This window comes from Erpetoichthys calabaricus, chromosome 18, assembly GCF_900747795.2.
Source record: "Erpetoichthys calabaricus chromosome 18, fErpCal1.3, whole genome shotgun sequence".
Taxonomy (NCBI): domain Eukaryota; kingdom Metazoa; phylum Chordata; class Cladistia; order Polypteriformes; family Polypteridae; genus Erpetoichthys; species Erpetoichthys calabaricus.
This window is the reverse complement of record NC_041411.2, coordinates 14,535,808-14,557,568: the sequence shown is the minus strand read 5'-3', so window position 1 is coordinate 14,557,568 and position 21,761 is coordinate 14,535,808. Positions and strand designations below refer to the sequence as shown.

The 21,761-nt window shown below is 38.7% G+C and overlaps 1 protein-coding gene across 1 annotated transcript in view; it reads right to left on the bottom strand.

Annotated features, from left to right (window-relative positions):
- si:ch211-225b11.4 (thyroid adenoma-associated protein homolog) overlaps nucleotides 1–20,554 on the bottom strand; it is a 57,213-nt gene extending 36,659 nt beyond the window's left edge. Inside the window, exons 1-15 of the mRNA XM_028824904.2 lie at nucleotides 20,295–20,554; nucleotides 18,008–18,188; nucleotides 15,980–16,063; nucleotides 15,827–15,854; nucleotides 12,926–13,074; nucleotides 10,008–10,130; nucleotides 8,699–8,819; nucleotides 8,408–8,550; nucleotides 6,148–6,232; nucleotides 5,663–5,799; nucleotides 5,378–5,575; nucleotides 3,509–4,238; nucleotides 3,137–3,289; nucleotides 2,607–2,716; nucleotides 2,349–2,509 (exon numbers count right to left, since the gene is read on the bottom strand). Coding sequence (XP_028680737.2) covers nucleotides 2,349–2,509; nucleotides 2,607–2,716; nucleotides 3,137–3,289; nucleotides 3,509–4,238; nucleotides 5,378–5,575; nucleotides 5,663–5,799; nucleotides 6,148–6,232; nucleotides 8,408–8,550; nucleotides 8,699–8,819; nucleotides 10,008–10,130; nucleotides 12,926–13,074; nucleotides 15,827–15,854; nucleotides 15,980–16,063; nucleotides 18,008–18,188; nucleotides 20,295–20,416 — 2,525 coding nt within the window. The 5' untranslated portion in view covers nucleotides 20,417–20,554. The remainder of the gene's footprint in view (nucleotides 1–2,348; nucleotides 2,510–2,606; nucleotides 2,717–3,136; nucleotides 3,290–3,508; nucleotides 4,239–5,377; nucleotides 5,576–5,662; nucleotides 5,800–6,147; nucleotides 6,233–8,407; nucleotides 8,551–8,698; nucleotides 8,820–10,007; nucleotides 10,131–12,925; nucleotides 13,075–15,826; nucleotides 15,855–15,979; nucleotides 16,064–18,007; nucleotides 18,189–20,294) is intronic.
- Nucleotides 20,555–21,761: the final 1,207 nt, after the last annotated feature.

Genomic DNA, 21,761 nt, shown 5'->3' with positions numbered 1-21,761 from the left:
ACTATATAAGTGGTGACTTTCAGATAATAAAAGTGTGCTTCTCTTTCTAATCTTACTATAGAGAAAAGCCAAGCAAAATGACACCTTTTATTAGCTAACTAAAAAGATTACAATATGCAAGCTTTCAAGGCAACTCAGGCCCCTTCTTTAGAGATTATATCTTGCCTGAAGAAGAGGTCTGAGTTGCCTCGAAAGCTTGCATATTGTAATCTTTTTAGTTAGCCAATAAAAGGTGTCATTTTGCTTGGCTTTTCTCTACATTCATAATGGCTAACACGGTACAACACCCTAGTACTATATACTCTTACTATAAAAACTTACTGTTAGCAAATCCTGAAAACACCGTACCTTCCTCTATTAATAATAGCATTTAAGTTGCATACAGTACATTACACTACTGTAATTGTCTTTCCACTTGAAAAACAACTAAGCATTTTTTTTTATTAAATTTAGAATTAACTGTCTTAGTCCAAACTTGTTAAGTGTTCAGCACCACAACAGAACCTAATTTGAGGGAAATGTTCACACATAGCGAAAAAAGTCATTAATGAAACTTCCCATGGCAACATTTGACACTACCCCTATAATACAAGGAACATGGTTTTGCTTACAGACATACGACCTTGTTCAAATTCAAAACAGACAGGTTTTTTTTTTAAAGAAACGCCAAATTAGACAGACATGACCTACACTCAGTTAGTGAAACAGTCAGCGTATAGGACAGTCACACAGGAAGAGGATTAACATGGACTTCCTTCTCTAGCCTAAAGCCAAAGTCCCACCACCACAACTCAGGAATGGGGCTGTTCTGAGCCAGTGAAGGAAGAAGATGGTGATATCTGCTTCAAACAACACTACACAGGGTAATCCCTGGTGCACCAAATATTTAAAAACCTTATGCTTTTCAGGATACCAATTCACTATATTTTTCTTTTAATATTTTTAAAATCCAAATAAATTTTTTAAAAAATTAAACAACTCCTTTTGGAGTAATCTCGCTCTCTCGCCCTCTCTATCTGTGCCTATGCATCAAGGTTTTAGGATGCGAGTCTATAGACAGAAGAACTCAAAAACAAACCACTTGATGCAAATGAAACTTAGTACAATTGTAGCATTGTAAAGTAGTAGAGTTATATAGATTGTAATCACTGTTGGTGAGGGAGATTCCATTCTACACTGAGATTATACTGTATATAATACTGTATTTCTCTATCAAATAAAGTACTGTGACAGGTAGAAGCCCTAAAAAATTTAAAAAGAACTTTCCTAGCATAAAACCGTTATATGCTGGACAACAGATGTTATGCTCTGCTGTCACTTCATGTAAAGTTGAATCCATATACAGCAGAACCTCGGTTCACGAACGTCTCAGTACACGTACAAATCAGTTTACGACCAAAAAGTTTGCCAAACTTTTGCCTCGGTTCACGACCACACACTCGGTATATAAACAAGCCAGTTTCCCTTTTGATTTGTACATGTACAGTCTCTCCCTGTGCATTTCCTGTACAGGGAGCGAGGGAGAGAGAGAGAGAGAGAGAGAGCGAGCATGACACACACACAGAGAGGAAGCACGAGAGAGACAGATGCACACACACAGGCAGCGCCAGAGAGAGAGGGGGGGTTGGACTCATAAGGTAGAGAAGACAGTTAAAGAATGCACTGGGCTTGTGTTTGTTTTCACTTCTGTTTACAGCGATCGGTTCGTAGCATGCATTGTTGCAATGTTACTTTTCTTGGTGGTTTATTAAATTACGGATTTTTTCAGATATTCATTTTTTTTCCCTGTGCTTAAAACTCATTAAAAAAAAAAGTGTTTTTAGCCAGCGGTTGGTAGCGCTATAGTGCCAACTATTGCAGTGTTAGTTTTCTCTGTTGTTCAAGGTTTTCTCAGTGTTATTCAATGTTTTTACATTTAGTTTTACTATGTATTCTATGGTATAATTAACTATATTTGTGCTTAAAAACTTAAAATATATTTACATACAGTTCATATGGTCTGGAACGGATTAATTGTATTTACATACAGTCCTATGGGGGAAATTGCTTCAGTTCATGATCAAATCGGTTTGCGACCAGAGTTTTGGAACGAATTATGGTCATGAACCGAGGTTCCACTGTAAGTGTAATTCATATAAACCAAGGCTGTGAGATGTTGTATTAAGTCAAAATATTCTTCACTCCACCTTAGTGCAGTTCATAAAGAACTTAATGGGGACCAATTTATCTAAAGCAAGCTACATACTGTAAAAAATAAATAAAAACGGACATCACCCTGTCCACTGCTACAGATACAGCCCTAGGAGTCAACAGCAAAAATTGCAAAATTCACCAAAATCACCTCTTACTTTTGAAGAACCAACTGCATCATTAATGCTCCTGCCTCAGCATCATGCACCCGGGGACTCAGCAAGGCCCTGTGAGCTTTATCAACAAGTGCTCCCATAAAGGGCTGCGGCAGGTAGCAAGGAAAGAACTTTACAAGTAAATCTGCTGTCATTTCTCTTATCTGGGAAAGGAGAGGAGGAAAAAAAAAAAGTCAGTGCTTTAAAGTAACCCAGAATTGTCAGTATAAACTGTATTCAAAAGAGGCACATTCAGTTTACCTCATTTGTACTGTCCTGTAAACAGCCAAACAAAGCCCAAAGGTTTACTTCTGAAAAGAAATCCCAGTAACCCCTTTCCTTTGACCAATTTATCAGGGCTGAAATGTCCACTAAACGCAACAAGAAAAAAACATCAGAAGCAGTATCCAGCACTTAGTTCCAAACAGATGTATCTGCTGCTGTTTAAATTACTGTAAGTGATGTTAATTTTAACCTAAACAAGTAAATCTCACTTAGATGACAAAGATCAATTAACAAATAAACTAGCTGGTTTAAGCTGCATACAGATACTCTAATAAGATATCTAGAATTGACTCAAGAAACGGACCAAATATGGATTAATCTTAATAATATGCCCTTAAACTCTGCTTCTGGTCTGCAGGTACAACTTTCCTCACAAAAACTAAGATGGCTGCATCTAAAAGTGGTCTACAAAGCCAAAGCTTGGACTCAAGTCAGTTCATGCATACAGAAGTAGGTTGAGCACTGAAGAGCAGCCCCACCAAAATAACAAAAAGTGTTATGCTAACCAGGTGGTTGTCCTTTTTTCTTGTCTGGCACCCAGCTATCTGTACACGTCTCCAGCACGGCAGATAGAATTAGTAGTGCAGTCTTCTTCCGCTGAAAATTAAGGTTTGGAGCCAGAGAGGATATAGATAACTGAACCAGCCAATCAACAAACCCTGGGGAACATAAACATCACCACCAACTGAGGAAAAAGTTTTATGATAAAAGGACATGCATTATATGTGCTTGCATCTTATGAAATACCATTTAATTATTTTCAGATGACCCAAAAACATGGGCATTGGCAATGTCATTAACACACACACACACACACACACACACACAAAGAGAGAGACCCCCCCTTTGGACAGCCCACATTACCCCTGGTTACTCACCTATTCCCTGAATTAGCTCATTGTCCAATGCACCACTCCCTTGTGAGCTCTCCTTTCTTCTGTTCTGTGCTCTTGCTGTTTTGTTTCGAAGATGAACAAGACAGCTGTCTCGGATTCGTACCAACACTTTTTTCACACCAACCTGCAGATGTTGTCGGAAAGGTGAAGATTCACAGTTCAAATTCAATGGGAGAAATTCCTTCAGTAAATCCAGCTCCAGCATGGATACTGGTTGGTTAGTCTTGGGACAGCTGGAAAGGAATCCCAGCACTCCTAGACGCACACTGTCATCCAACGAGTGAAGACAAAGATGCACTTTTTCCAGTGTGGCACCCTGCAGTATCAGATTGTCAGCTGCCACTGATCTTTGGGTCTTTAATATAGTCATTGAGGCACGCAGGTGGCCAGGGTTTACTAGAGTAAAAGTATTGCACAAGATCTCAAAGGTTGCTGGAAAGGTGCGTAGTGTACAGGGAAGAAGATAGTTGGCAGCATTGTTGTGCATTAGGGTGATCTCAGAGGTCAAAGCTTCAGATAGGGTAGACAACCAGGATGCAGCCCAGTGTGCCGCCATTACAGCTTCTGACAAGTTAGCTTCTCCCAGTTTCCTCAGTTCAAGTCTCTGATGATGGATCATTAACTTATAGACTTCAGCTGCACATGAAGTGAGGTATGTAGTGGAAAGACTGTTCAAAAGCTGACAAGGCAGTTCTGGGAATTTTTGTAGAATCTTACAAAAGAGAACCACAAACACTGGTTATTAGGATACAATTAAAGATAGTATACAGAAAACAGTGTTTTACTATTTTTTGGTTGTCATTAAGGAGTTTTTAAGAACATTGTCAGTACTACCCTGCAACAGTGAACCTGTGTAAAAACCTTTGTACTACAGAATGAACATAATGCACTCTCGCATCATATACACCAAGCACTGATTTCCCTTTGGGTAGTCAAACTACTATTCACAATACGTATATGAATGCAGCTGTATCTTGTATAGTTTTTGTATACTTCATAGTGTTTGGAACCTCCAGCAATTGCAAATGTTTCCCTTTTTAAGATCTAAAGGAAAAGCACAAATGAGAATTCCCTTACACTGGTTTGATAAGGATCAAAAAAATGAAGCAGCTTGAGTGAGGAGTGCTGCCTAAACTGGATTTAGCACATAACTTTCTAATGCTCACATAATCAAATTCAGGGTTGTAGGGAGCCAGTCCATGCATGGTTGGTACTAGGCATAATGACAAGTCTGGAAAGTGGCCATGAGCATGAGATTGTAACACTGAAAGGGTGTGGCATGACCAATTAAAAAAACCAAAAAAACAAATGCTAAAATATTGGCAGGCTAAAACCTAAAGAAAATAGTCATAGCTCAGACTGTTACAAATAAATATGGCACTGGCATATTTAGAAGGACAAAAAGCACTAGGCTGAGGCATGCAGACACACACCATAGAAGAACCAAAACTGATTACAGGTGGAAGCATCAAAAATGGTAGAATCATTGCAGTTCTTACTTAGGCTTGTAGACACTCATGACTATAATGCATCAAGAATAGCTATTTGCAATGTGGCGATTTTAATATTGTTATTTTTACAAGTGTGTTCATCGATTGTTATTGTCCTTAATCCAGTTTTGAGGGGGGTGGCACGGGCAAGTTAAGTGAACCACTTAAGGCCATATAGCATTTCCATTATGTGCTACTAACACCCCTGTAATATCTAGTTAATATTCCAAATTTGATCATTCATGAAATTCAAGTTTATACTCTATATCAGATTCTAGTTACCACCTTTGGTTTTATAAATGCACAGTGTGGAAATTTTAATTTGTTTATTTGTAATATAAGAAGCAGCACTGATACTCGCCTTACTGGTACCCAGATATGGCAGCAGAGCACAAAGTGGAAAGTACTTTGCTTTGTTTTGCCATGGTAGTGCAACTACCCGACCAAGGAAAGAATGATAAAGTGGTCTTTCTGAGTCAGCAAAATGTTCACATTCTAAGGTGTAGATCTCCAAAAGCAAACGAAAAGAGCTGTGAACAAATTCTGAAACTCCTTCTACCTATCAAACAAAATATAAAACAAATAAAAAGACATCAAAAAGTTATATTTTTACACCACAATAAAGTATTATTTCATCATATCTTACTGGGTTTTCTGCATTGTTCCAAACAAGTTCGGTGACAGTCAGCAGCAAAGTAGAATCTTCTGATAAAATGCACACTCCTGTCTCTTGCCAAAGGTCAGGCAGGCACTCTTTCAAACACTTCAGCCAGAGAGCTAGTACTTGAGATATTCATAAATGAGTGTATCCATGTGCCAGAATGGAAAGAAAAATAATTTTTACTTGCTTAGGTAGAACAGATATTACATTTAATATTTACTGCATGGAGAGCTTACAAAGGCTAATGCCATAGTATAGCTTATAGTTTGTTATTCAAGATGATGCACTATAAAATATGTGATCCTTTTTTAACAATCCTAGAACAGATACAAATATGCTAATTAAAGATAATTAAATTAAGCAAAATTTTAAAAAACTGGAGAGAAAAAAAGAACAATATTACATTCAGATACACAGACCTAACACAACCAAGCAATAACTTGTGATACAAAAATACAACAAACCATTACCTTGAAATGTATAATAATGGCAGTCAAGATTCTGTTTGCACAAGTCAGCTACTATAGGAAACACCATATCCAATAGCAAGCAGCCCTGTAAAGGAATGATATTTGACTAGCATCAGTGTTATTAGAAAGAAGACATGTACGGAAGATAGATATACATTAACAATTACTCATAAAAAAATGAGTAGAACAGGAGCTCGGTTAACGTATTGAACAATTAAACCCCAAGGATCAGACATATACATTCCTTTTACAGACTAATTTTTGCTTGTAAGCGCCATCTAGCAATTTTATTCACCCACTTTTTCTACTTGTCACGCTTGGGTCACAGATTTGCACAGAGACACAGGAGGTTGTAGAAAAAAAATTAAAAAAAAAAGGAACTTTATTCAAAGCACTGCAAACAAACATTTGTCTCTTTTCAAAAGTTTAAACGTGCTCCATGACAGGTCAGAGATGACAGTTCCGCCAGGAGCAGATAATGTCAGAGAGAGAGAAGCAAAACAATCAATTCCAAAACTGACAGGCATTGTACAAGGCTTTTAGGTTTATTGCGCGTTATAGCGCAAGTAAGAAGGGTAAGGAGCAATGTGAAGGTAGACTGTCAGTTGTTTCAGGGGTTTTCCCAGGGGCATCTGTGTCCTCCGAGGGTGCGATCAGCCCTCTGATGACAGAACTGCGCCTACACCAAACTCACTTGCGTCCTTTTGTAAGACAAAATCCTTTGAGAAATCAGTATTCCACATAACCGGATAAGTAGACAAAGCAGTTTTCAAATCACAGAAGGAACATTCACAAATTTCTTTCCATAAAATAGGGCGGTTTCTCCTACCTCTAGTAAGTTTTGAAAGAGGAGCAGCCCTATGTGCAAAGTTAGGGATGAACCTTCTGTAGTAACAAGCAAGCCCCAGAAAGGCGTGTTTTTGGTCGCGGGTAAGCAAGCATCTCTTCCACTTTCCTTAACTGTGGCCGAAGTAAACCCCTGCCCATAGAATAACCTAAGTAATGAGTCTCAGACATACCCAGTTTACATTTCTTTGGGTTAGCAGTAAGGCCAGCCTGTCTCAAGCTTTCAAGAACAACTTGAAGTCGCTCTAAATGCGTTTACCAATCATTGCTGAAAATCACAACATCATCAAGGTACACCCCGGAATATTCAGAATGAGGACGCAGGATCTGATCCATCATACGCTGGAAAGTTAGAGAGAAACAGCAGCCAAGGAAGTGTAAACCCCTTGTCGGTCATGCCATTCCTTCAAGAGATTAATGTGTAAAATCTGGAATGGTTTGTGCCGGCCTGGCATTCTAACCTTGTAATTTACCGGACCCATACGCTCCTCAATAATAGCGGGGCCCTGCCATTTAGATAGGAATTTGTGCGGGTCAGACGGAACCAGTACCAAAACACGATCACCAGTCCCGTCTTACAACACAAAGGTCACTGCCCAAGTCCAATAATGCGGAGATCTCTCGGTTCCCCAACTTCACCGAGATTAACAAGCCATCTTTTTTATCCGGAGAATAGGAAATATTTGAGCAAAAAACCTCGGCCAATCCAATTTTCATTGATTGAGCTGGAGACAAGCAAGAGAGAGAAGCAAAACAATCAATTCCAAAACTGACAGGCGCTGTACAAGGCTTTTAAGTAAGCGGAGTGCCGCGAGAGAGGTTTATCACGCGTATAGCGCAAATAGGAAGGGTAAGGAGCAATGTGAAGGTAGACTGTCAGCTGTTTCAGGGGTTTTCCCAGGGGCGTCTGTGTCCTCCGAGGGTGCGATCAGCCCTCCAGCTTACATACTATGGGAAAGACAGGCTGTATGAGTTAAACTGGGTGTGATGACAGAACCAATTCATACTTTCCCTAAAACAGATTTGCAGAAATCTATACATACAAAGCACCACCTCATGGGACATTCGCACTCTTCATTCACAAACAGTACTGTAAACTTAACATTGCTTCAGACTGATTCAGACTAGACACCCAAATCAGGGAGCATCCCAAAGTAAAAGAATTTTGAGGCAGAAATACTACGTACTGCATCAACATTCTTCCCATGCTTGAAAACAAAATGCTGGATTTATAAAGATGTCCCAGATAAATCCAAAAATGTAAAAAATGTTTTGTCAGAATGGGAAAAATACACTAAATATATATTATGTGCCTTTTCAAGAAATACTTTTTACTGGTAAATAAATTCTAATATTGCTAGGGTACAACTAAGTAGCCCAAGTCATTGAAAACTAAAAGATGGGAGAAGCACACCTGAATTTTGTCCAGTCGTCCGACCAAAATATCCTTCCTGCCACAGGTTAAAAACGCCCTTGCAGTGGCCAGTCTCTCCACACCATCCATCTTCTGTGTAGAAATGCTCACCTTGAGGCCTCCCAAATGCAATTCTGTCATTCCTAAAGAAACATTCAAAATCCATCTTGCTATAAAGAGAAACACCCAAGTGGGACTGACATACCATTTGGTAGAAATAATAATCTTTTTAAACTTAAGCTGCAATTATAGACACTCAATCCTAAGCATGCCATTACAAAATGCACTTACGTTTTTGTACAAGTTGTAAAAGACTGGCAGAAGCTTTTACTCCAGCCTTCTGCTCAGGAGCAGTATTTATTAGCATCACTAAAGCAGTGCCAGCCAGGAGCCTGGTATCTCGGTTGGAAGTCTAAACCATAACACATTTCAAAAAGAAATATTATTTCCTAGGACAACAAAAAAAAAAAAAAAAAAACACTGCAACACAATAGTAAAAGGAGCCATTGACTTTTGAGGAGTTAAAATGTAAAGCAGTAATGTTTTAGCTTATTTATACGTAACACATGACCAGACACAAACATCCAACAGAAAGTTTCTACTTGGGTCTGTTAACTGGAATTTTCCTTGATATTTCCAACTTAAAACAAGTTCACAATTTAATAAAAATCGGTAAATATAAAAAAGTAAAGGGGCTGTGATACAATAAGATTTTATACTTGTACTTATGTATTGGTATGCTTTGGTACAGCATTGAGGACAAAACCAAGCTGATTAAGTAGCTGTGACCAAGAAGAGAATCAGGGACTGTGGGAAAAGGCGGCAAGCATTTGAGAGATAGCTGAAATGTTCTTGTCCATTAGTATGAATTACTCTGTAATTGCACTCTTCAAATTAAAAAGGTTTCTGCATTTCTCCATGTAATCACTACAATATATAGAATGTATGTGGTGATTTTTTTCTTCATTTTTACAGCAATACCCAAATATTGCTAGGCGGAGGTTACATTCAGTTTTAACACTGGCAGTTTATTCTGTGGAAGTGCTTCATGAACTTTGAAATAGTTATTAAAAAAGCACATAAACATTCAAAATATTTACTTTATGTGTTAAATACTGTGTCTATTAAAGAAACCCCTATATTGCATAAACATAAAATGGGGCTTTCATCACTAAAATGTTTATTTGCTGTACTGCATTTGTACTTCTACTTGCATACATAAAATACATTTTTAGTTAATAATAAACATCAGAAAAAGATTTACAGAATGATTCTGATCAACTACTGAACAGTGAATCTCCAGTTTACAGCAATTGGTTTTATTGTGAACCCTGGCTTAACATCTTCATCACCCTAACTTTGCTTTATGAAGGTGGTTATCCACACGCTTGCAATGTACTAGAGTTTTTATAGTCAACAGATCTCATTATCTGGAGCCATCCTAATCACAAAAGATACAAGACACTGCATTTTAGATTTTTTACACACACACACACACACACACACACACACACACACAATCATTTATACAACACAAACTTGGATAGAGTTACGAACAGCAGCACTCTACAAACAGGCTAAAAACCAAAAGGAAAAATACCTTCCCTAATAGTACTTCGACCAGGCATGTGACAATGCTGTGTATTGTCGTACTATTACACTTCTCTATCCAGACTTGCCTGCCCACCTCCTCTGAAAGCAGTTGAAATACCTGCAGGCATATCTGTAAGAGATATGAAGAATGTTAGCTCAGTGGACACTATGCAGAATATATTATAAAGAAGTAAATTTAGTAAACAAATCTCCTTTAGATTTTAAGCACTCAGTGATAAAAGTACATATTCTGCCTTATTTCTGTTAGGAAAAAAATATAAATTCTAATATCACTTTGGTTAAAACAGACTCACTTTATTTTTAGGTATGCACAAAAATTTACATCATCACATAAAAATCTGCTTGAGCTCCATTTCACCATTATAATCTCCCCATACTTAATCTCACTGTGCATTTCTTACTCAAATGGAATTTTTGGAAAGTTCATACAGGGAAGGATATTTGTTCGTTCTTTCATTTTCTCATTCCTCTTAGCAGTCAGTACATCTGCAAAGAAGGCTTCACTGTGAGCCACAATGTAAAAACACGGAGTTCCCAACTACACAGTACCAACCAGAAAACTACAAAAAAAGTAATCAATCTTTATGAAGATGAAACCCAGAAAAATAAATGTTCTCTAAAACACTACATTTTACTTAATTAGTCAGTCTAACAAACAAGAACCAGCTATACAGATCCCAAGGCATACAGTCACTGGAAGAATGTGTGCATAATCTTTACAAAATACAACTATCAAACTTGAAAAAAGGATTTACCATATGTTCAAGAATTTGACAGGTCCTCACTGTCTGGGCCATCAGTGACTGACGTTTGACTCACTAAAAATAAAGTGGGACCAAGGGCTCAAGTCTGACTCACTCCTTTATGTACCCATAGTGCTTTTCAGTGATTAACTCACATCACAAAGCGAGTCAACTTAAACCTGATGAAGCAATTTTATAGCACTGACCAAATCCCTCACAGATGAAAAAGAAAGACTATGATGGAGTTCTAGTCTGAATGTACTTTATAATTTGACAACGTGGTTTATTTCAGATTTATAATAGGTCATAGTCAGCGTTTGAAAAACACTTATCATACAATTAACTGTAAGATCATGATAATGGTTTCTCAGAAGTGGCAATATTTAGTCTTGCAGCACTGTGGATCTCTGGAAGGCAGATGTCATCAATGTTAAACACATGTAATACAACATGTCCTGATGGTGCTTTTACACACTGATAGGCAGATTCTTTTCATTAAAAATGGGATATAGTCATTTTTCAATATTTTGAGAGTGTGGAATTTTATTGCATTAACATTTAATAAAATAATTTGTTGCAAATGAACACTTTCAGATAAGCATGTATAATAGATCTTTAGCATGTGTTAGTATTCATTGAAAGGAGAATTGCTGGGGCATACTTATCCCATCACGTCTCCTAGAAAGTATCTGTATTTAATAGGCAATTTGTATAGTTAATTTTTATTGTCAATATTTAACAGTGATTAGTGCAGGTGGCACTAATATTTATCTTGTACCTCACTTCAGCTGAAGTGCTGGTATAATAAATTTAACAGAGAATTTTGCATTCACTCAGTAGTTGTTGATGTATGGATGGACATTTCTAAAAAAATATGTATTTAGATGCCCATACTTTGAATATGAGGGGTAACCAAATAACTCCAAAAAAATAAACACACCGCTTTTTCTTGACCAGCAGTAAGGGTGTAAAATTGAATTCCCAAAATATAAAACTCGCATCCATTTTGCTGAATTTAAGGGTGACATGCAGACTGAAGATTCAGTGTGCTTCCCTAGTGCAGACCCACTCGCTGAAGAATTATTTTCTAAACTAAACAGATTTTTGCACTTATGAACTAGCACTTTTTAGCTCTAATGTAAAAAGACCATCTGCTGATTACTTGGTCTTCCTTTCAGTGCGGACCTTGATGATGGAAGAAATCAAAACGATGAAACCAATGGGGTTACAGTGAAGCCCTTGTACTTTGCAGAGTATTTAATAACAAGACAGTTATACATTTCAAAATTCACTGGCCTACTATATAAAAAGTATGGTTGAACAAAATGTACAGAAATAAGGAAATATTAATATTTGTTGAGATGAACAATCTTATTTTATTCCACTGCTGCCTAGACAGTAGCTATCAATTGTTGAAAAAAATGTGTACATTAAACTTTACCAAGAGAAGCTTTGACTGTTAAAACCTGCATAGCGCAGATGGCAATTATCGCCCCCAATCCAATTCAACAGACAGAAGGAAGAACAATATAAACCTATAAATGTGTGGACAATCTCAAACAAACAAACAAAAAAATCACTGTGTAAGAGCCACTTTTAGAAAGTTAAAAGTTTTGAGTTAAACTCATATTAATGTTTGCTTAATTTGAATAGAATATAAATTTCTTCCATAGTCATAGACAATGGTATAGTCTTTTCCCCCTATAAGTTAGTAAGAGATAGAACCTTCTTGCTATTACTGAGAAACAGTGTGATAGTAGATTCAGTTGTGTTTAGAACAGGTCCCAGTACATAGGGACTTAAAAGACCCATTTTCTACTCAGAAATGGGACAGGCATACAGCTTTCTGACTGTTTTGAAATGGTTCAGAAATGTTAAGCAAATTGTAACGATTTGAGATGTAACAAGATTTAAGCTTTGAACAGAACTTTTCTTAAGAATTTTTCTTTTTTTTGCTATTTTAATTTTCTTTTTTGTGTGAACTGTTTTATTTTGAATTTTAACTAAACTTTTAAAAAACAAAGATATTTTGTCTGTGGAATCATTTGTACACGTCAAGCATTTTTTTTTTTTTTTTTTTTTTTAAGTCAGAGCTGCTGAACTTTGGAAAAATGCAGCTACACACTGTGTTTCATTTTCTTATCCTAAATGAGCCAAGTACCTTAACAGAGAAGCAACACCACTCGTCATCCTGTGTGACCACCTGCTCCAGCACCCATAACAATGTGCTCGATATGCTAGATAGCAGTAGCGGAAGGTTTTCCCTGCATACCTCACGACCAAAACAGCTCTCTTCCAGATACATGCATGCTTGTAAAATGCAAAAGAAAAAAAAATTTAAAACATGCCATTAACATTAACAGAATTTAAGGATCACACATACTGCACAAAATTAAACATCACATACAGTACTATGACACATACACTAAGGTGAGCATTCAATACATAGCAAGATGCACACACAATGTACTCATTCACCCAAGGCATTATGATAAATGTTACAGTGTATTTTTGGTTGAGGAACATCCATGGCATACAGAGATAAGTATTATAGGAAAACAGCAATGTAACACTAGCAATTCCAGTATTAGGTTTTTCAAAGTATTTTACAGAACTGAATATAAAATTCTAATATTAACATATAAGACTTGAAATGGCCTTGCACAAAACTACATCAGTAACCTACTCCGTCACTATGTGCCTGTTTTCCAACTAAGTTCCATAATTTGTGGCTATCTCATTGTGCTGCAAACTAAACTGTTTTTTTTTTTTTTTTTAAATATATATATATATATATATATATATATATATATATATACTAGAGGGCTCTGCCCCCTGCTCACTTCACTCACCAACCCCTGTGTTTGGTTAATCGGATATACAATTTTAAAAGCTTTTTTTTTTTTCTCTTTCGAATTGTTTCAATTTCATTATTTGCACTTTTACTTTAAAGCTTCATTAATATCTATCTATCAAAAAACAATATTTGGAATTACCTTTTCTTCAAGATCTCATTGAATTTTGATTCCATTTTTGGAGACACATTGTGACAACACAACATATAACTGCCCATGATAAATAATCTGACTTTTTCTGATGTTTGTCCCTGTGATTTGTTAATTGTCATAGCAAAAGCTATTCTCACAGTAAACTGTAAACATTTTAATACGAATGGCATATCACAATCTCCTTTGGTGTCTAATGTTATTTGCGAAATATATACCTTTCTCGTCGCCTGTTAAAATTTACATCGCTTCTCAATGATCATAAATATACACCTGACCGAATTGTGTATTCTTTGAAATTAAACTTGTCATTGCTTTTACTGGTGCGGGACCACAGATTCTCATAGTGTATGGTCCATTATTGTGTAAATCCACGTTTTGTGCATTGAATGATGCGAAGGCGAAAAGACTTTGTTTTCCACTCTTTGCCTTTTATTTCTGACCTTCGTAATCCCAAACAACTTTCTAGCACCCTCTCCAACCCCTCTTCCCCCGGGTCTCGCCCACCCTTACCCCATCAATCAATACCCTGCTATCAGTCTTCCGTGCTGTACTCCAACCTTCCTCAATTGGACCTAACAGTCACTTAAAACAAAAAAGGCTTCAACCTGGCTGGAATGCTGCAATATTTTTGAATTTTACTGCTTTCATATTCTGTACCTTTCTCTGCATGTGTATCACGCCATCATTTGTTTGAGCCTTTCGAATTCCACTGCTTTCATAATCTCTTCTTATCTGCCTTTTTTCTCTGCAACGCTTTTGGGTCTCTCTTCTCCGTGCTGCTCTTTCTTCTTTGCTTAGTCGTTGATGTTTCATCTAGAACGTATTGTTCTTATATGCTTTATATGTGCTGAGAGCACAGGAGCTGTGCGTGCTACGTGCCTTTATAGGACAGTGTTTTGCTGGCCGTGCTCTTATTTGTAAGTGGGGCGTGTCTTACAAGAATCTCATGTTCCACGTCTCTTGGCACCAAGTCTCATGTTTACGGTCCCCACGAGATGCTCCATGGCCAGTCTCTTTTATCTCATGGGTCTTTTAAGTGTCTTCCGAGAAAATCACATCACGTCTCATCGCCCTGCTTTTCCTTTCCAGGATTTTTTTTTTTTTTTTTTTTTTTTAATAATAATAGATTTTTTTTTTTGGTTTGTAAACTATGGGTGATGGAGTCTTCTGATTGTGGAATCACCTCCCTAAATTAAGAACCATCAGTGGACTTGTTTCATTCCTTCAAAAAACTAAAAATTAATTTGTTCAGGAAGTCTTTTTACTTAACCTGACATTCTGACCCTTCTTTCAGTTCCCCTACCTGTCTGTCCAGATGCCCCAGGAAGATGTGCTAGCACCACAAATTATGTTATTTGTTCAGGGTTTTCTTGTGGTATTTTGTATTTCACTCTGGTTTATTGACTCCTGTTCTAATTCAAAGCTTTGTTTCTTCTATTTATATTTTAGTGTTTTATGCAAGTATTCTTTGTTTCCAGTATCATATATGCCACATTATTCATTTTGAATGTTAATGATATGCTTTAAGCTTAGAAAAGGCACTATATAAATAAAATGCATTATTATTATGTAATGTAAGAGGTAACAAGCCTAAAGCTCAGGTTAGCCTGAAAAACTCCTTACTATCCCAAATGGAAGTGCCTTCAGTCAGCCTACATCTGCCACCCTTTACCAGTACAATCTGTAGCTGCAGATTACCTCTACTCGTACTCTTTGTACTGAAGGCCATTGGTGGCATCTATCCATACATTCTCTGAATCCAGTTTAGGATCATAGGAAGCTGGAGCCTACCTCAGCATCACATGCAAGACAGAAATCAACCCTGAATGAGACACTGGTCCACAGCAAAGCATATTGACTCACACTGTTATATCTGATCAATTCAGACTTGCCAATTAATCCATCAAGTGGACCACTGCTTCTAAACATTAGCCCTAAACCTTCAGTTTCTTTCCATATACTATATGTATGTATTTGTGTGAAGTATAAATTTATCATATCTATTTAAAAGTGCTTAAAAACTGAACAGTTGCTCATAAAAAAATTTTCCATACCTGTCTGGAGGTCTTTGATCGACATAATCTGGGAAAAAAAACCCAAAACAAATAGCCTTAGTTCTGTTAATCTTACAATGGCCAAAAATACAATCATAGTTTTTAAACCATCCCAAGATACTGTTAAATGATGTATATGCTTCTCTGTCTCACTTTGTTAGTTTGGAGAACTGTGCATAGTCTTCTTTTTATGTCCGCTGTCACAACTGGTCTGTCTTCTGATATTTTCAAAAGCAACTGTTTTTGGGGAACAGTATAAAACATACAGAAGTTAATTCATTTGGTTCTGTGTCACAAGTACAATGTATGCATATATACGATGTAACATTATCAATAAATTGTCCTGCTTGAACATACCAAAGTGGCACATAATACAGATGTCATTAAACTCTTTGACGTAAACATTAAAAATTTGAGTGGGCACTCAGGTAGCATTAACCGAATAGTACTTTTGGTACACAAATAGATTTTTTAATACCCGACTAAGGCCAGTTGGAATAGTTTGCCGCTGGAGTGCAAAATAATAAATGTATTCCTCATTGCTAATCTGTACGCGTAAAATTGGCATTGAGTAAGCCTTATTCGCTTGGCGGTTCTTTTATCAGGAACATGTAAATTTTTGTGCCAGCCAATGTCTCCGTAAGGGAATAAAAGTGGGTAAACCATAGGATCGCAATTCATATTGAGCGTGGAAATCTGTTTACAGGAGTTGCCTATGGGATAGATACAAATATTCCTTTCAGCAGGCATTTTGCCATCTTCTCTGACAAAAATCGCTACAACATCGGTGTGACATGTCGGGGCATTGTATCGTCGTAAATCCTGCCTAGGGTTTTACTTGAAAACCATTCGTGCAGATGCTGTTGGACTGGACTAAGCGATTTCATGCATGTGTTTGTATGGTTTAGCGAAGGGGTTGATGGTTCTGAGCATGGAATCTAGCTGGAGAAGTACATTTTTGCTGCATGCAGAGTTTGCTTTATTTTGTAAACGTACTTCAGTAGCTTGCGCTGTGTCAAAAACATACAACTGTCCATATCCTGGAGAGGTAGAAGTGTTAGTGTATAGTGGAGAGATAAATTTGCCTGTGTATTTTAAAACAGTATGGTCTGTGGCCAGGAGGTTGAATTATCTGTGCACCCATGGAAGCAAACGCTACAGAAGAGTTGTATTCTCGAATGTGTTCACGATAATTTTTAGCTACTGATGTTTGCTGTGTAAGAAGCTGTTGTAGGTCAGCTTCCCCGGAAACATGTCTCACAAAACTTGCATGGATCTCTGCGCCATATGAACTGAACTGTTGCTCCATCATCTTGAAACCAGGAATCCGCCACATCCATTACTTCCAGTTGGGGCCGCTAAACGTTTTCTAGCATTTCAATGTAACGTTCTGAAGTGACGGTGACTGTTGCTCCCCCCTCCTCAAAAATAAGGGCCTACATGCCAAATTCTGCAACGGCACACCAAACTGTAACACGCTTACTGTGTCAGGGTCTCTGACGAAGTTCACGAGGGCTGGTTGCAGCTCAATAGTGAAAGTTTTGCAACCATTATTAAGCAACCATTGAAACAGAAAAACAGTAAACCTTGTTGCTGCACATGACAATGGCATCTCGATGAACGGTTTGCAGAAGGTTTGCGCACAACTCTCTATGGCTCTCCCAGTCTCTCTCAGTGAGTTCCTGCACTAGCATCATTTTGTAGGAATGGAAATTAAAGTCCTCAGGCAAAATCCTCCTCAAATGCCCAAGGCAGAAGCAGGTTTGCGCGCTGAACGTCTAGGAGAAATTGATGCCCTTACAGCTTGGATGTTTTCAGGCATCCGTACAGTCCGAGGACGGCCTGGATTTTTTCTGTTCAATGTTGTACCGTCTGTCTAAGTTTAGCTACCCACTGAAGAATCGTTTACCGATTTAGGACGTCACTGTTGGGTGGAATGCTGAAGTGCATTCGGAAGGCGCCTGGCGTAGTGATGATGAAGAACGCTTTGACAGAGAAATTACGGTGCACACCAGACGGACCAAGGCATGTTCCCGACTGAAAACTACAAGGGATGGCCTATCAAAGGACCCCCACCCCACAAAGGACCTTGACAAATGTGGTACTTCATTTTAGCTCACCCTGTATAATCACACACGCTTTAATTTTAGAAGACAGGAAAGAAACGTTGTATACACACACCTGATTCAGTCTTTGAAAAGCAGCTGAATAACAGACTGTTTCTAACTGCATCGAGACAACAACATGTGCTATTGACAGCATCTGACTGTCAACCAACGTGTGCCATTCTTCAATGGAGACAGACTTTACAAGACGCAAAGCTTCATCAAGAATCCTTTCCTTACAACGTTTCACAGAGGCCCTGAAATAGAAATAGTGCAGAATTACAAGTGACCACAAAATACTGTTATGTCAAAATTACATTTTAGCCTACACTTAAAGACGATGGTCTACTCTAGAAGACGATAAGGAGTCTTTTGAAACACTCTGCCATCTGCTGGTGCTTTAAAATACAGCATTTCCCTCCATTTCTGACACTTACTGATACTCCACTTTCAGTGATACGTTAGGATTAATTTAATGGGCAACGAACTAAATGTAATAGTGTAACAAAACTTTGAAAATGCTTCACAAATACAACTTACACAATACAAAATGCAGTAAAAGGAAATACAAAGTAAACAGACTAAGTATTTCTTGAAAATTAAACAGTCAAATTCAAAACAATAGCACTCCATGCCTTAACATTAAGATTAATATGTTTTTGGACTTACTTTACAAACATCTACAGGATGCAAAAATTACACAGGTGCTATATGCATTGGCACTTCATCCAGAGATTGCCCCTACTTTGAGTCTAATACCCGTCTTTGGTCCCTTTGTTGAAATAACCAGGAACTAATAATAATGAATATTGCGAAAGACCCCCCCCCCCCCACTTTACCCTGTGTTAGGATATAGCGGGTTGGAGAATGACTGACTGACTATAACACTACAAATGAACACAAGCCTGCTAATTTCACTACAGGCACTGTAACCAATGCAGATGCTTCACCCTTTCACTTACTCGATACACGTAAAGGTTAAACCGACATAATTACATCCATCTATTTTCCAACCCCAATTTATCCTGAGGAGGGTTCTGGTGGAACTGGCACTTTATTCCTGCAATGAGCTAGGCAGGAGCAATCTGTAGAGACTGGGCGCCGGTCCATTAAAGGGCGAACGCACGCACACTTGAACCAATATAACATTACCAATCCACCTAACCTGCAGGTCTTTGGACTGTTAGAGGAAAACCACACACAAAAGGAGAGAACATACAAGCCAACGCTTGGAGGACCGTGGATGTGAACCCCGGTATCCTTTTTGCGAGACATCAGCGCTACCACTTTGCCGCCCGTAGTTATATACAATAAAATTAACTCAGACACAGGGGATGCACAAACCAGTGTGTTTCTTCGTGCCGATCCCAAGACCAGATAAATGGGGAGGGTTACGTTAGGAAGGGCATCCGGTGCAAATTTTTTCAAAATCAACATGCGGACAACAATACAAATTTCCATACCGGATCGGTCGAGCCCCGGGTTAACAACTACCGCCAACAGGGTGCCGGCGGTAATTGGGCTACTGTTGGCCGAAGAAGGAGAACAAGATGGAGGAGACATGTCCGGATGGGTGTAACAGAGCAAGATGCAGAGGACAGAAAGATATGAAAGAAGATGATCCGCTGAGGAAACCCTAACGAGAGCATCCGAAAGAATAAGTTACATTATGTAACTTTCTTTTTAAACAATTATCAAACTACATGCCTGTGTGTGTCGTACATTAACTGTGTCTACAGTTACGCTGGTGTTATTGTATATAGCGCCTTTTACATGCCACACAATTACAGAGCACCTTAGAATATTTTAGTCATAAGCGCTCTTCCCGTGCTCAAATACAGCACACATATATATGGGCAACCCAAAATAATTAACATAAATGGTAACTCGGAAGAACAACGCAAGAAAGGCCTCCCCTGTCCGATATCTGGCACACTCCGTACTGTAAATCAGCGCTGGAAGGCAGGAGCCTCTCCGGGCAGCACGGCAAAACGAATACATGAACGGGAGAAGCTCACGCGAAGTTGCGACACCCTTAAACTGCCGTCTGGTATGTTGAAGAAATGGAAACCCCGCGGTGTTGCAAACACACTAGATGCGATCTCCGTGAGCCACAGAACAGACTCCCGTCTACACCACCGAAATGTGACAAAGTTCAGACTGCAGAAACGTGACCGTCTTACGTGTTTCTTGCTGAAACTAAAAAGGCTCTTTTCGTAGTCTGCATAAGCCAACTTCGAGTCACCTGGAGCCGATGCTCATATCATCATCACTGAATAAACTGCGGTTTAAAATATCAAATCATTATTTAAACGGCAAATCGCCACCTGCATAAACTGTCACGTTCATTTATAGCCGTTTACCTTGCGAAGTCTTTTAGCTTCTCTATAAACCGAACAAGTTTGGACTTGAGTGGTTCGTCCACATCCAGTTTCTCATAAATGCCGTCTACAGTCGGCCACTCTGGAGAAACCTCCAACAGCATGGCTCACTTTAGACTGTAACTTTATAAATCATAACACATCATAGCATAATATCTAAGTGTAATTGCAGCTGTTCTAAACATTAACGATTCCCTCTGGAAAAACAAGTAGACATGCGTTAGGAGACAACAGAGTGAAGCCTCTTAATGAAATCCAGAGTGGAAGATGAAGCGAAAAGGCGCAACCAGTTTATTCACAGCGCCACCTAGTGAAGCGGCTGAATTGGATGACTTGCGCGCTCTGCTTTGGAGGTGCGCTCCAGTTTAAGCCGCTGCTTTGGGAATGATTTATCACAATACAGGGTCTTTTTGAAAATTCTGTCGCATCATATTAATTTCTGGCGATAAGGATCATAGAAACATGCAAAGAAGGGTATTTTTTGATCGTTGCTCGTCAATTTCTGTACACCCTAGGAAAAAAACAGACTCGCAGGAAAGCTGGTGCGCTGTTCCTTAAGTTCCTTTTAATGTAGTCAACGTCTGTCGACTTCTTATTTTTATTACTACATAATGAAACAGGCAGATCAAGGCTAAGAAATAAGTAAGCTTTTAAACCTCTGTTTCATGTTCCACACTGCCACTGTCTGTATGCGCCCTCCGTGTGTGCTACATTTTATCTCCACGCAATCCAATTTCCCTCCCCATCCAGAAATGCGCAAGCTTGGTTAAATGACCCTTTATGGATGATACTGACTGCGTGTGTATGTGTGAAAGTGCCCTGCAATGGGCTGACGTCTTGTCTAAGACTGGTTCACACCTAGCATCCTTGCTGCTGGGCTTGGCTCCAGCCACCTGTGACCCTTATTTGAATTAAGGCGTCGCGATGGCATACAGTTTAAAAAACAGATGACTGGAGTGTGATTTGTCTGTAAACGTTTGTGCTTCATACTACTTGGGATTTCAGACTCGTATAGCACAGTGGATCAGTGGTTAGTGCCACTGTGTTATGGATCCTAAATCCTGCGCTCCTGAGTTGCCTGTGTGGCGCACGTCCAGCGTGGAGTTTCCTCCCCCACTCCCAAAGAGGTTACCATCATATGAACTGATAATTGCGAATGTGTACCTGATGAGGCCCTGCATGGACTGGCTCCCTGTCCAGGACTGTTTCACATGCAGTCAGTTAATGCTGACGTCGTTCATCTGCCCCCCTGGTTTTCAATCGCTCCACGCGCTCCAGGCTACTTCGTGCCCGTACCAGCGCATACGAGCCGCCAGCATCGCCTCAAGCCGCTCACTCTCCAGTGCTCTGTCTGTGCGCATCCACCACCATCACCCTTTGTAATACTAAAACAACAGTAGAGAACGTTGTTAAAGACAAGGATTTGATGAAGATCACATAAACAACCAC